This window comes from Amblyomma mixtum, chromosome 1, assembly GCF_055824585.1.
Source record: "Amblyomma mixtum isolate Tamu chromosome 1, ASM5582458v1, whole genome shotgun sequence".
Classification (NCBI taxonomy): domain Eukaryota; kingdom Metazoa; phylum Arthropoda; class Arachnida; order Ixodida; family Ixodidae; genus Amblyomma; species Amblyomma mixtum.
The window spans coordinates 319,157,354-319,173,161 of NC_143012.1; the positions used below are offsets into that span (position 1 = coordinate 319,157,354).

General features: G+C 46.4%; 1 protein-coding gene across 5 annotated transcripts in view; it reads left to right on the forward strand.

Moving 5' to 3' along the window:
- Positions 1 to 15,808, forward strand: part of LOC149372630 (sodium- and chloride-dependent glycine transporter 1-like) — a 143,894-nt gene that overhangs the window by 90,615 nt on the left and 37,471 nt on the right. The window contains exon 1 of one of the 5 annotated variants that reach the window (XM_089567158.1): positions 7,472 to 8,166. The exons of the other annotated variants lie outside the window; for them this stretch is intronic. Within the exon in view, the coding sequence (XP_089423284.1) occupies positions 8,074 to 8,166 (93 nt within the window). The 5' untranslated portion in view covers positions 7,472 to 8,073. Of the gene's footprint in view, positions 1 to 7,471; positions 8,167 to 15,808 lie in introns of those variants that run through there. 5 annotated transcript variants of the gene reach the window in all.

Below are 15,808 nucleotides of genomic sequence, written 5' to 3' on the forward strand. Positions count from 1 at the left end.
TTCACGCCTTTCCCGATTTCTTCGATGTCCAAAATTACTGCAAGGTTGTCCCGATCTGCCAGGAACATCAAGGATATTAACCAATCAATTAACTTAACCTGGATTTATTGTGTCCAGGAGCAATCTAAAGGTTTCAGTGCTACAGCAAAGAAGGAAAAATATCGCGGATTGCGCAAGACATCAGCGTTTGCGATATAATAGTTCTCCGTTTCGACTGTTTGTGTTGGATGGTGTAAGAATTCCAGTGAATTAAAATGATGAAGCAGTCATTCGATTGTGGTTTTTGCATACGGCATGTCATCTTAGCCTGTCTTGTGACGCAATAGTCACTGTGCGGCTACAGAATTCTGAGCCGCAATTGCGTAGAAGGAGGAATTCAATTTAAATTTTGTTTCTGGGAATAGTCTACAAATATGTTCAGCGGTGACACTGACGTGCAACCGACTGGATGCTGACCTACGGACTTCAACCCAAAGGGCGGCGAAGAAAGCTGGCAGAGGTATTTTTGCTTAAGAATAGGAATTGAAATAAAAAATGAAACACACAAGTTGCCAAATGCCGAGTGCGCACAAATATTTATGCACAATGGAATATTATATTTTGACATATTGGCTGCATGTGAGGTTTTGGTCACATCTGGCTGACCCTCAAGGCTTGTGGAATTTGTTGTGTGCCAACCACTTCGGGCATCGAGCTGCTCGTGAAACGTGTTTGCCTCACGTTCGTGGCATACAGGTCTTACCACGTTTGATGGGGTTTTAGAGGCACCTTCAGAGCCTCGAGTGCTTTAGTTTGCCTCTCTTGAGCTGCGAAATAACTTAGAGCGTCAACTGAAAATTTTATAAGCGGATTTTGATTAGTAAACTGCGTTCGTCGCCATCAGCACGACTGAGCTGATTCGCATTGGCTTATTCGATAGCAAAAGATGCTGGTAAGGCTTGGGTAGTCAAGCCAACGTAGGCAACATTGCTCGAACAATATCATTACGTGACGCACAGTATTTAGTGCTACTGCTAATAGAGCCACTAGAAGTTTTCTTTACTTCTGAGTAGCATAAAGAACACAAAGCTGAAGAGTACGCCTTAGAAGCTCAAAAGTGATTTATGCAAATTTTTATCCAAAACGCAACCGCTTTCGAAATTCAGTTTTGTTCGTCCTTGTACCGCCTGTATACCGGCAATATACTTGGCACAAAGTCGCCAGCTTTATATTCAGAAATTAGATTGCATGTGCAAATGAGGCGTTTTAACATAATTGGTTCGAGCATATTGTGGGCTATACAAAATGAATACTGGGTTGAACAAACAGGTACGTCCCGTCTCCGCCTACGAGTTCCGTTTAACCTTGATGTCACGCGCGCAGCTTGTCTGGCCTGGGTGGACAGAGCTGTAAATGTTTCGCGGAAAAACAGGGAGTAGCCGAGCACGTGCTTCTTAGAGCAGGGAGCCGGGCTTTCATGGCTGTCCCCGAAGGGCCACACCTCCACCAAACGTGACCTAGAGGTATAGGCCCAGCTACGGGGTTTCGTTAGGTTGATGTCACGGCGAGAGAACAAACTGACTTCATAACTCCAGGGGCCGCGGTTGCAGAGTCTGCCAGTTTGTCTCCCATGTCTTTTCCATATTATATTGCTTAAGTTCGTACTGAGTCCTCTTTGTACATCCAGCTAAAAAAACAACGAAAACACAGAAGCAGACCTATTACCTTTGTATCAGCAGACAAGAGAATGGAAAGAGTTGCTCGTTATGACACATATGACGGAAGCCAACAGTTACCGAAACCAAGGAGCGTGGGGGATGTCTTTTTTTATTGTTTTTATAATACTGTAGTTTTTTATTCTTGAGAGGATAATTAAAACAGAATAAAATCAACCATACAGCCACCGGTGGCATCCAACCAACGACCTCCAATTTCGCGTCCGGTGCTCTACCAACTAAGTTACGGTGACGGCTGTCCAATCGTCTGCTTTCAGGGGTATTTATCTGTAGTGTAACCGAACCTTGAGAGTGTTCACCAGCGCCACCCTCGTTCATAGCGGCGTAAGTAGTACGTCCTGTATTACCGCGGTTGACACGCAAGAACGTGGTCGAACGGTGAGGGTGGAAGCTGCGCGAGAACCCTGTTATGCTACCTGAAGCATCAAGACTGCCATATTTTGGAAAGAGGTGTTCGTTGTGACACACCAGGTCATAACCAGGTTCTTCACCAGGAGTTTAGGCCATAGAGCGATCTTGTATGACCTGGGATACAGGTACTCTCAAGAATAGCCAGGTAGGCGCAAAGGCCCAAAAGGGTAGGTATCTTTTGGTTACAAAATTGGTTATAGAATTGGTTACAATCAACAGCTATGGAAAGTATGTCATTGGGGTTATATTTTTACGCCAGTGACAGGATTATCACTTGTAATGAGCTAATGTGGATGAATCTGACAGGGACGCACATGTCTCGAGCTTCAACCAAACAGAATAAAGATGGTCACTGCCAGTCTGTCGATATTCTCGTGGAACAGTTGAGGCTCCACATCCGCACGAGATGTAGTGGCTGTCCAGTGCAGCTCGTGCGGACGCCAGCTTGTTTTTACTGCAACCTTAAGACTCTTTTGTCACAGCAATAAGTAAGGACGTGAAATAATATAAGCGATTACTTGATGATATAGCAGTAACAGTGGCACCTGGTGAAAATCCCGGTGCTATCTGTGTGGAGCCACGTGTAGTGAAGCCTCCGCCCTCCAGGAGCAACGCCCACCAGTCACCCACCCAAATCCAGCCCAGCGAGGAGGATGCCCACCCACCTTCCACCATCCTTTGCCATGCGCCTCCTCTCCACCCAAGCGGCTCTCTCCAGGAGTTACAGCCAGCTCGACTCTCCAATAGTACTACCCAGCGCCACCCACCAACCACAACTCCTCGACCCACTACAAGCTCACACAGGAACGGAGCGAAAAAGCGACGGCATTGAACTGAAAGACGCAATGCGAAGGCCAGCTGCCTTGAAGAAGCATCACTCAGCAGCCGCCTTACAAAACCACACATACGAAATAGCAGCTTTCTCGCATCCGGTTTCATGATCGCCGTGTGAAATATGTTTGGCTCCCAAAAAAGGTAACTTAGGTCGTGTTGTCAGTATTCCTTCCATTTCGGCCCCGCCGCGGTGGCTCAGTGGTTACGGCGCTCGGCTGCTGACCCGAAAGACGCGGGTTCGATCCCGGCCGCGGCGGCTGAATTTCGATGAAGGCGAAATTCTAGAGGCCCGTTTGCTGTGCAATGTCAGTGCACGTTAAAGAACCCCAGGTGGTCGAAATTTCCGGAGCCCTTCACTACTGCGTCCCTCATAGCCTGAGTTGCTTCGGGACGTTAAACCCCAATAAACCAATAAACTTGCCGATAAAGACCTTCAATATTTGGACGCGATGTAGCCCGTGGTATTTATTTGACAGTCACACCGAGCATAGGCCTTAGTGCGCACGTGTATATGCTTAATGTTTTGCTATATATTGCTATATGTTACTATGATAATTTTGTCTAGAGTCTGTCTGTACTTGCCCTGTGTGTGATTAGTCCTCTGAATATGTTCTTGTGCAGTGCGCGATAGTGTATTGGCACTTTTCACAAAATAGATGCCGCTCTACAGCACATTTGGAGGGTGAAAATTTCTCTCGCCGATGCTTGACGGGCCGGGGGAGACTGGAAGCTTCTCACGCTACAGTTTTGAAAGAATATCGCCCACCCCACTTACCTAGCAAAAAGTCTTGGGAGCTCAGTATCAGCCCGAAGCCTCCCAGTACAGCATCTGGACAGCCATTATGTGCACCTTTTGTCGAAAGCATGTATATCAAAAACAGCGCGAAAACGGCAAGGACGAAAAGCAAGATAACACACTAGTTATCTTGCTTTTCGTCCTTGTCTTTCTCGCGCTCATCCACTCCAACTCGCCCAATTGAGCATCCTCGTGCAGTTCCTTTGTCAAAAGGGGTACCAGGAATTCGAGAGAAGAACTGTCAGTTTCCTTGGCAGCCACCACGTGGCGCATGACTCTGAACTTTCAAAGATAGCGCGTTTGGCATCAACCGTGACGTAAGAAACATAGGGACATAGAAAATGATTGAATGGCTACAGAACAGAACGTAATAGGACGATGGGTTTTGCGGCACTATGCGTTCTGTTCTGAATCCCTGGTAATGTTTAACAGCCCAGGCGGTTGGCTTCTAAAGCTTGAAGGTGGGTCTCGTAGCATCCATGGAAGTTTCATAACCGGCTAAGGAGGAATTAACAGAGTCATTTTTTAACAGAGTCATTTTTTTACTTCAAGAGATTTCGAATATAACAAGCCGCGCGCCCGGCATAGAAGGAAACCCCGTGTGGTTTAAATTTTTGACAGTTAGGCTTTGCCTTTGGGAAGCAAAAATTAATTTTGTACTGGCATGCACCATGATTGCGCATTTCTTGTCAGGGAGCAAGCTCATTTCAAAAAGTGATTTTTCCGAAATAGAAGGGCCCGTTCTAATACCAGGCGCCTTTTCCTTGCAAACATTGCTGGGCAGGGATAACTAACGGGCGCATTTTAAGATAGGGGGGGGGGGGGGGGGGGGGGTGAGAACATTAATCAAGTTTCGCATTCACTGCGGCTAATTCTATTAAGGAGTCGCCGCGGTGGCTGAGTGGTTGTGGTGCTCGGCTGCTAGCCCGAAAGACGCGGGTTTGATACCGGCCTCGGCGGTCGCATTTCGATGGAAGCGAAATGCTAGAGACCCATGTATACTGCGCTGTGTCGGTGCACGTTAAAGAGCCCCTGGTGGTCGGAATTATCCGGAGCCCTTCACTAGGGCATCCCTCACAGCCTGAGTCACTTTGGGACGTTAAACTCCATGAAACCAAACTAAAAACTCAACGCTTAGTTCTAATTAACGTGAGCACTGGAAGCTTTTTTCATCCTCCTGTGATTTTTACCTTCCCCCACGTGTATGAACGAGTTTATGCAATTAGAACTTCGTGGTTATTGGGGCTACCAGAATTCACTTCTAAGAACACAGAAGCTTGCGTGTTCATGACAGTACTGCACTAGCGGTCATTTTGATTGCAAACCAGGCCACATGGTCTCACTTGAAAGCTTTTTACATTAACTCAGTGCAAACGTAGGGTACCAAAGGAATACTTGCATGACCATGTGTCATGTGGTTCAACAGTCACACCGAACAGAACAGTTTCAGCGTTTTCTGTACCTTTTAAATCAACGGATTCATCAGAGCATAATATAATGGTTCGATGGCGATCAAGTAGATCTCAGAAGTGTATCAGTTCAGCTATTATCTTTCTTAATATACTTTTAACTTTTGGATAATGTACGAGGAGCGAAAGAGAAGAAAAAAGGAAATGAGTTAAGTGATTGTAGAAGCGGAGCTTGTTGGGCCAGTTGGTGCTTGATAAGTAGAAAACCAGCGGAAAAGACGCGTTCACAAGCAGGAGAAGTACACAGGACAACGCTGGAAACACGACTGAAATATTCTTTACTTGGTGAATTGCCAACTACAGAACAGGGCGCAGATGCGCGAGAGCAACCACAAACGTTATCGAAACAACAAGATGATTAAGCGACCGAAGATTGCATGTGGCAACCTATGTCCCATTCATGAAACTGTACTCTTTTGCCGTGAACCTGACAGAGCTGTCGCTGACGCATTCAGTTCCTAACTGCTTGGTTCTGAAGGCTCGTTCTATCTGCGTTTTACCGTGGCCGATGATTCTGGCATTATGGAACAGAGTGGTGCAGTCTTTGCAGTGGTTGCAATGTCTTGGCAGATTTGCTGTGTTGTCTGACTGCAGCGAAGTGCGGTGCTGCCTCGTACGCTCGCTGACACATGACCTGTTTGACCAATGTAGGCCTTGCCACAGGACAGTGGAAGCGAGTAAACAACATCGGTTGTGCATTTGGTGAACATTCTCTGGTGCTTGAAATTATATTTCTTTTTTGTGCTAATTTTAGAGATACGGGAACAAAGTGACGACAGTTTGGTGGGCGCAGAAAAGACAACCTTAATATCATATATCATGGCTACCTTCTTAACGTTGTGTGAGACTTATGCAGGTATGGCATTACAGCAGGTCTGGATTCTTCACAAGGGGTTTCATCTTTTTTATACTGACTTAAACTTACTAGTCAAGGTCTCAGCAATAGAAACGAGGACTTCGTCAGGGTAGCCCGCTGACCTCAAGCGGTCAAGATGCCCTATGTTAGTTGCGTGAATGGGATGCAACCATGCCGTCATTTGCGCACGACATGGTCAACATTGCTTCAGTGAAGGTATCATGGAGCGTTGCGTGGTGAAACGCTCAGAAGAACACAACGAAGGCGGTGCATCAACGCATAGTTTGCGGGGACAATAGAATTCACTCGATTCCGGCACAGGCAGTAGCCTGGTCATGACAATACACGTGCTGCAACGTTATCGCCAGAGCCGCACCTGCGAAATGTACAAAACGTGTATGTCATCCGAGGAAAAGATGACAGATGCCTCTGAAGTCTATACCTGTATCTGATCGATTGTAAAATAATGCACATTAAGGGGGAGTAGGCGGCCGCGCCTGCTATCTATATCTGAAACCCAAGCCGGGCAGGGGTATCATGGTTTTTCTTCTTGTTTATTCTTGGAAGGCCTCCATGCATTCCTGGACACATGAAAAAAAAAATTGATGTCTATCTCGCAGTCGGGAGTACGGTAACCATGATATCGATTGCAAGAAAAGCGTAACGCATTCTAGGACAGCAGTATCGTAAGCGTTGGTCTGCAAACAGTCCTGTATTGCCGGCTCAGTAAGCTATTGCGCAGATAAAATGATGCAGCGATGGAGCGAAAACGAAAGAGCTTCATTATTTTTTTTTTACCAATACTAATACACCATGCCTGAAGGAAACAGCATGTGCAAAGACGTCTCTTTTTGCGTCTCTTCGCTGGTAACCTGTAAAGTAAGTAACAATGCTGGACGTCCGGATGTCTTGCCTACGCTCTCGGTCTCTCCATTCCTCCCGCTTGCAGCCCGTACATGTGCGAAGCGATTCGAGCAGCACTCAGGTGCCGTCCATCGACATCCTTAACGCGGGAGACTTTGTCACGCCTCATTTTTCTCTCGCCGACTTTTTCAACGGCTCTGTCATCCCTACGGCACTCAGTGGTCAATTAGTGGAAAGAAGGAAAGCATGGTTTCTCTGTTTCGTCTTTGTTTTTTGCCGCGTTGCTTCGGCTCCCCGCTTATTGATTTACACTCCGCCGCTGCTGCGAGGACTGGGAAGGAAGTAAATAAATAAACAAAGATAGCGGGAGGGAAGAAAAATATGAAGGTTCCTATATGTTGGTGTACGTATCCCCTGCGCATCATTGATCCAGCCGTGACGTTGGCGGCCCCTCCTCCCTCTGGGCGGCGCATGCGCACTGGTGTCACCGGAAGCGACCGTGGCGGATCTCAGGTTCTGGTTTGTTTTGGGCCGCCGCTGCGCGCCGCACGGCGGAGACGGCAAACGTCGCGCTTCGCGTCTGCGCCGACGCCGCGCGCGCCCCGAGACGACGCTCCGAAATTCATGTGCATTGAGACGCGCGCTGTACACGAGGACACAGTGTGCCAGCGGAGAACAAAGCGGACGCAGCAACGGACGAAGAAAGAACGGAAGAAAGAAAAAAGGACACCAGAGCCTGCATTCTCCCTTTCTAATGATCGCGCGTGACGCGGTCGAGCCACCGTGTGCGCGGTGCGTTTACAGTGCACGCTGCGGCCGCAGTGGTGGCGACGCGGCTTCTCACACCAGTGAAGAAGCGGGGGGCTCTCCTTTCTGTGATGCTTGGCTTCGCTGCCGTCCGTCCCGCCACCAGCATCGCCGCCACTAAGCCTAGGAGTCGCGGTGGAAACTTCGCGCGGTACGGGTGCCCGCTATCGTCGCCGCCGTTAAGCCTAATGTGAGTCGGGTCAGCGCGTTTTTTGCCTCCTCTTGTGCGCTTCTTCGCCACCCCACCACTGCATCGCACCGCGCACACGTCAGAGCTCGGCCGGTCCCAGCAAGCGGGGCGATCGACAGGAGCTTACTACGATGGACAACCCGAACGCAAACTTCGACGATGATAGCCTGTCTGGGGAAGAGGCTGGCGAGACGATCAGGCTGCGACCCTTTCTCGACTGGAGGGTGAGATGATGCTTTCGATTTCTTCGCTTTTTTTTTTTGCTCCTCTACTTTTTAATCTCTAGATTACAAAGTGCCTTCAGCTCTTCAAGCCTGCTTCTTCGTTTTGATGCCGGCTGCGGCCACTGTTTTCGGCGACAGTTGAAATGAGGCGCTCTTTTTTCCACGTGGTCGGCGATGTGTGTTGGCTTAGCGGTCGCGGCGTTTTCGTCAGAACTTAAGATGCTCACCTCATTTCCGCTCTGCCTTTTTTTCTTTCTTCTCGCTATATCCTCGCAGAAATAGAGAACCCTTTAATTAAAGTGTGACAGCTTATATTCTTGGTCCTGGTGCGACCAGGAACCTAATTTTGGTTGCGTTAACTTAACGATTTTTTTTTTTTTTTCAAAGCAACGAGTGTATAGAACGCTTCTTTTTCTTGACATTTCTCCCATTTTAGTGCTTAGACTGAAGTTTTGAGGCATCGAGGTTGCGGTTTAAATGCATGGAATGCTCCTACATATTAAGAGCGTAAAAGCTGTTCTCGGGAAACTGCAAGCCTCTTTTGTGCGGATTATCGTTCTACACCGAAGTGTCAACTGCTAACCTCTTGAGTGATACGATGGCTGCACGCGTGGGTCGTCCGTCCCGAGTATATTACTTGAAATTAGCAAAGTTAAAATAAAATTATCGCTGATTCTCGCATGCGCAATGATACTGAGTCCTGTCTTTGTACCACCTTTAAGTCCAGTTCTGTTAACTTTCTGCTCAACTTGCCTGCTTCGCGTTTTTGCTTTCTTGCACGACTTTTGAAACGCTGGGAATCATCATGTTTTTGCCATCATCATAACACGGTCTGGGTAGGCCTATTTGCTATCCACTAATGGCCCGGTTCTTCTTAAGAACACTTGAAACAGCCCAGTATTCGCCTCTTGGAGACCTTAATGTCAATTAAAACAATGACACGCTGTTAAACATCACTATGTGTTTAAGAGCCTTCAGTTCACAAGTGTAAGCATTTGCTGAACGAAATGCAGAACTGTGACATAAAGCGTAAGCACGGTCTAGAAAATCGATATAGAGGAACGAGGCATTTCAGATCAGTGCACCCATTAATGGATGTAAAGGTCATGCCCTTATGCTCCAGCATTCTCTTACAGTACTTAAGCGGAAAAGTTCATAACAGTAAACCTGCTTTCGTAAATATTTTTTCTTTACCCGGCAAGAATGAACTAGCGCATAAAGAAAATAGTTCCCGGAATGCAGCGATGATAACTGATTGCTTCATAGCATGTCCGCGCAGACAGGGTTATTTGTTCTTCGGTGATGGGTGAAGCATAAAAGCTTTTCATGTTTTATCACAACCCTGTCTTCGACAGGAAGGTGTGACTTGCCATAAAATGTTACCCACTGGGTCGCCTGGATTACGCTAGGCCTCATTTACGTAGCTGACAGTGCTCATCTGTGAAACACTTGAAAGCGAACTGAACAAATCTCGCTTTTCGACCATGCGCTCGATATGCAGCTGCCATGTCATGCCCCTAGGAGAATGTCTTATGCTCAATGCTATTATTTTTTGTGCATTGGAGCGCATAAATTATTTTAATCTTTATTACACTACCGTCGATCATGTGTGGGTGACACTTGTTACACCTTGTAATCGAAGTTTACAGCAGCTCACAGAAACCTACGGTTGGGACGATACTCAGATACAAGCATCTGACTTACAGGCTGACAAACTAATGCTCTGACATGAAGCATATTTCGGTACGTTCGTAATTTGTTTCAGCTACAACCACTCAGATAAATTTTGTTAGATTTTATTCTTATGAAGCTTGGAGCAACACGAAGACTTCTGTGAATCAAATGAAGTTGAAGAAAGAGAAGCTCGGGGAAGTGGCAGACCGAAAATCATTGCCGTGTTACTGTTTGTTGGCGCAAATTATGAAATCCATATAAGGGGAGTGGTTTACTAGGCGAGCACAATAGTTGGACGTGTATATGTACTCTGAGGAGCGTTGTGGGCTTCTTGTGAAACAATAAGCGCGTCTGTACGTGGGCAAACTGCGTTACTTATTAATACTTGTGGTCAGACATTCCGCGCAAGATTCCAGTGGCCCCTGCTGAGGATCCGGCTTCCAAATTCAGAAATTTTGAGTCCCAGGTCAAGTTGTATTCAAATGCTGTTGAAGCCAGCTTAAACCCTTGTTCTTCTTTATCCTCGTCGTCACACGAGCACCACTTGCACTTATCAACGTTTCGTTGCATTTCGCCCCGTCTTCCTGCTTTTTAGATGACACCTTTCAGAATGCCTTGGGTAACACCCGCTGTAATCTGCGTATGTGTTTTTTTTTAATTTCGATTTGATTTTTTCTTTCATTCTACGATTTTTCAATCTCTGAACTGCCCTAATCAAGAAACCTGCAGTCATTTCCTTCAAACCACCGCACCTCCAAAGGCAGCCTTGAAATCGCAAATCTGCGTGCATTACCCACTAAAATTTCACTTCGTGTTCTATTTAAGCACGTATAGTACATTGGTAACGCACCCAGAGTGTTTATTCGGGCCTCAAAACTGCACTTATTTCCATATAAAACACAAAATCCTTTTTTCAACAATTCTACTTACGAATGTATGCAGGAGCTTTCTGAAGGTCAATTAATTGTAAATTTTTCCCACCTCAGATTTTTTCCTTATTTTTCTGGGCAAGAATTTTCTCTAAGAGGGCACTTTCGCTTCAACTCTCAGGATATAACGAATGCTGGGCCTTCATTCCCCCATTGAGGCACTCGTTGAGCACCCAAACAAATAAATTTCGCAGGCACTCCGTAAACATTGCGGTTAGTGGACGAATTGTGGGCGACTCATGGTGAACGTTCACAGATAAAGGGGATGGGGAGTGTTCTCGCTGTTTCACAGGGCTCTTCATGGTGATTGTTAATATGCAGTCTATTGAAATATTTGTAAGGGGTGCACCCATCGCACTTGCTGCGTGAGGGGCTGCAGCGACAAATTTGGCTGCAGCGAGCTACTGAGGGCCGCAGGTGGCATCTTGCTGGTCAGGCAAGAAGCCACGGCAACGAGCACAAATCGAAACGACCGCTGTAAGCCCCAAAGAAGAAACGCGCACGTGTAGCCTACACGAACGCACGCACACCCAAATGCGAGCGCACACACAGTCAAACGCGAGCGCACGCCCCAACACACAGTGCAAACACAGATCGGTGCGCGGGTTGTTATTTACGGAGCCCAGACTGGAGGCAGCACACGGGAGTAACGATTGCACACGGCTCCGCGCTGCTCTTTCTCCACGCATGGACCTCGCAGAATTTCCTCGCTGACCGCGGTGAATACGTGGTAAATTGCGCCTAATGCCTCGATTTAGCTGTCACTGCCACTATTTAGCGAGCGGGGGGGTGGAGCGAGAGGAGTGACTAAAGACGGACACATTTTTAGGGTGACCGGCGGGCGCCAGGTTGAAGAAGGAGTGAGTAAATGAGCTTAGTTTATTAGCTTCTCCAAATGCTGTTCCTTATGTTTGGGCTAAACGTTGTGATGAACCTGAAGTCAACAACGGATGGGATGTTTTTAAGCCGCCGCAGCATGGTGCAGTGCCAAGAAAAGTGACATGCGTAAGACGAATTAGTCTCTAAATAGATGCTACGCCCATGCTGCTTCCCAAATTTCACTCCAGGATCAAATCAACGAAGCTATATGAAGAGCAACGTTCCTTTTCGTTTCATTTAGCTGGAATGGCTGGTGGTAACGCAATTCAGAAACGCAGGTTCTCCAATTGTGTTCGATAACGCTTAGAAGAGGAAGCCTTCGCCTTCTTGCGTCCCAAGCTTCTTCAGCGCTCCTTGGCATCCCCTATAAGGAATGCATCCACAGGGAATGCATGCATATGTGAATCCTGGTTGACTATGGCCCAAATTGTAGCCTTGTATATGTTTCGTTTGGTTTGGTTTGGTTTATGGGGATTTAACGTCCCAAAGCGACTCAGGCTATGAGAGGCGCCGTAGTGAAGGGGTCCGGAAATTTCGACCACCTGAGGTCCTTTAACGTGCACTGACATCGCACAGTACACGATCCTCTAGAATTTCGCCTCCGCCGCCGCGGTGGCTCAGTGGCTATGGTGCTCGGCTACTGACCCGAAAGACGTGGGTTCGATCCCGGCCGCGGCGGCTGGAATTTCTTTGGAGGAGAAATTCTAGAGGCCCGTGTACTGTGCGATGTCAGTGCACGTTAAAGAACCCCAGGTGGTCGAAATTTCCGGAGCCCTCCACTACGGCGTCTCTCATAGCCTTAGTCGCTTTGGGACGTTAAACCCCATAAACCAAACCAAACCAGAATTTCGCCTCCATCGAAATTCGACCGCAGTGGCCGAGATCGAATCTGCATCTTTCAAGTCAGCAGCAGAGCACCTTAACCACTGAGCCAACGCGGTGGCCATTTTGAGTATTTACTTGAATAAAGGTAGCGCTGCTACAGCCTTTTACTGCTGCCTATATGTACTGGAACACTGGCATACACTACCACCCGCTTTCGTTTAGCACATGGGGTTGTACACAAGAGACGACTATCCGACCATACAGCTCGGTCATTTAGTCTGTGCGAGGTCTCCGGTAGAAAAACATTCAGAGGACCATGCGACTGGATAAGCCAAGAAGATAAAACCAGGGGCAAGAAAGGTAGGCTTTCTGACTGGATGGAAGCAAATTCTCAGTTGCATTACTACGAGTAAGCAGTACGAAAGCGGTACGAAGTTACAGCTTTTAGCGCTGATAAGAAACGTATAACAGTAAAAATGCGCCGAAGTGAATTGCTTACAATCGCCTTTATGGCCCATATTACAAATCTCCACTGAACGCATATGGCTTTCTCGAATCGTTCGGGTTCCTTGTGACACGCTGTTCCTTTTTGTTCGCCTACCATAAGAAGAAAAAAAGTTTCAGCCCTATAGCAGGACAAAAGAAAAAAAAAACGTCCAGGAAAGGAGCAAGCAGTATACATTGGCTAGATTTGGCAAGATAAAAAGAAATTGAAACCATAGTGCTTCGTGGTGGAGCAGCGCAAAGGACGGGACACAAGAAACAAGGAAGGACGTACACGTACATAGTGCTTGCCTGTACCACTCCTAGGAGCACAACAGGCTTAAACAGCCTCGAAGCCATGGAGCTGTTTGTTTTTTTCTTCTGTTTTTTTACGCAATGCCAACAACGTGGATAATATTTCTGCTACGTAAATTCGTTGCGCCTTTACTCCATGCTTCGTCGATTCAGCAGCCCCAGTAGAGCGGTGACTGCAAGGCTGTACAGGGACTGCAACGCCATGACCAGAGTAACGGCACGTCCCTCCTCAGCCCGCCGTAAAAAAGCTTTGAGAAGTGCTTCCTGTCGCAATGTTTAACGGCTACATTTCTTTGGTGAACTCACTCTCGGAAACGAGAGGCTTTTCATCTTCGTGTTTGAAACGAATGTCTCGAAAGGCACGCCTCCGCTGAATCCCTTCAGTCTATTCCTTGCTCTGTCGACTTCCTTGTTCTGCTACATGTGCGACGAAGCCTGGCAAGTTGTCGAACGTTTTCCTTACTCTGTGTCAAAGCCTGATTACCTAGTATTTGTTTTTTTTTTTTCCTGTAGTAGAAGCTAGCATTCTAGTTTCGTAATTCCGAAGCCCAACACCGAACTTGATGTATTTCAACATGTTTCACGCCAATCCAGCTAACAAAACTGAGTATAGTGTAAACTTTCATGAGTCCTGCTTGCATGTGACGCACCGTAACATACTCCCTAAACCGCCGCTCGTGAATTGGGGTGATAATTAAGTGTACATATAGCAACACTGAAGTTTCTCTGAGTTCACAACAGGGAGGAGGGCTTGGTGGCTTTGGGGTTCTTTCTTTTTAAGGGCAAAACCGTTCAATTTTTTTTCACGTTCGTTTCTTTGTGTTATATCCAAACAGAATAATTGATATTAAAAATAATTGAAATTGAAAAGCCTAACAATTATTTCTGTAGCGAGACAGCCTTCCTAGGACAACTGTCGAATTGTTTAAGCCTCTTTAGTATTACGTCATTTGTTTGTGAAAAACTTAAGAAAATGAGTGATGTCCCATTCTGGAACCTTGAATTCCCTCAGTCCCGAAACAGTCGGCTTTTGTGGGCCGCCGCGGTGGCTCAGTGGTTATGGTGCTCGGCTGCTAACCCGAAAGACGCGGGTTCGATCCCAGCCGCGGGGGTCGCATTTCGATGGATGCGAAATACTCTCACCAGCAATTCGAGACAAGCTTTCCTAGTTCCTTAAACTTCCACCACGTGGCGCTTAGCTTTGAACGAAGTAGGGTGCAGTATGAAAAACGGTTGAGGCATATAAATGAGGCACGATGGGTGGCAAGAATTTTCAGGTACTTATACCAATGCATTATCGATGCTGCATACAGGCGAAGAACTAGATGGCTTGCTAATAAATACAAACGTCAAAGGGAAGAAACAGGTGGTAAGAAAACCTTGAAACAGAAACACTGTCGAAAGAAAATGCTGGATAAACCGACGTTGGTTCCCTGTAGGACGGCTAAATCGAAGATTAAAAGTGAAAACTTTATTGACAATTCCAAACGGAAAGGTTTACTTTTCGAGGCCAGATCTGGATGAAGTTTTACCGGCAAAAATTTGACACCACGAATGACGTTTGCTGCGGCTGCATGCGAGACAGGGAAATGATAGAACATGTTCTTATCCAATTTAAGACCCTCTAACCGTCAATGCATGATGTCGCCCCAGAAATCCGCGAAGCACTAGGAAGCCAGGCCGTGCTTAATTAAGACTACTTAATTAAAGACGACTAAGGGATTAGTGGAGAAAGTCAAAAGAGTATTTTAGTAATAGGAAGAAAATTGGCAATTAATCCGAAGATATTGAGCACCCTAAGAACTAATGGCTAAATGACACCTGTCACCATCCCGATGCAAAGGGGAGGCTAATAATCATCTATCTATACATCTAAAAAATAAAAAAAATAAAGGAAGGACTGTGTGGCTTCTACTGAAGCGCTATAGGCTAGGCTTAGTGGAACTTGCTGGGCGCTTTCCCGGATTTCTGCTACTGAGAGGCCCCTGTACTGAGCGATGGCAGTACACATTAAGGAACCCCAGGTGGTCGAAACTATCCGCAGCCCTTCACTAAGGCGTCCATCATAGCCTGAGTGGCTTTGGGACGGTAAACCCTAGAAATCATGGCGTAATTGTGGGCATTTTCCTGCAGCAGCCGGAAAATTCCACCAACGATGTAGAAAAAAGGGGAAATTTTACTTTAAAAATATTCAGAAACTCCGTAAATATTTGTTTTACTCCTTAGATTCCCTGAGAAAGGGAAAAAGTTCCCGAATAGAAAATCACCGAATAAAATCGCTCATCAAGTTATTCCTCGTTCACTTTTTTTTTATTTATTTACATAATACTGCAGACCTCATGTGGTCCAAGCAGGAAGGGCAGATAAGACATAATTACAAGCGCCATAAGTTATTACATAGGCAAAAGGTTTACACATGACACAAATGAGGAAATACACAATTCAAAGGAAATACATTACACATCAATCTGCACGCAAGAATTCATTAAGATTATTTTCAAAATTATCACTTGATACAATCTGTTTGGGCAGTGCAT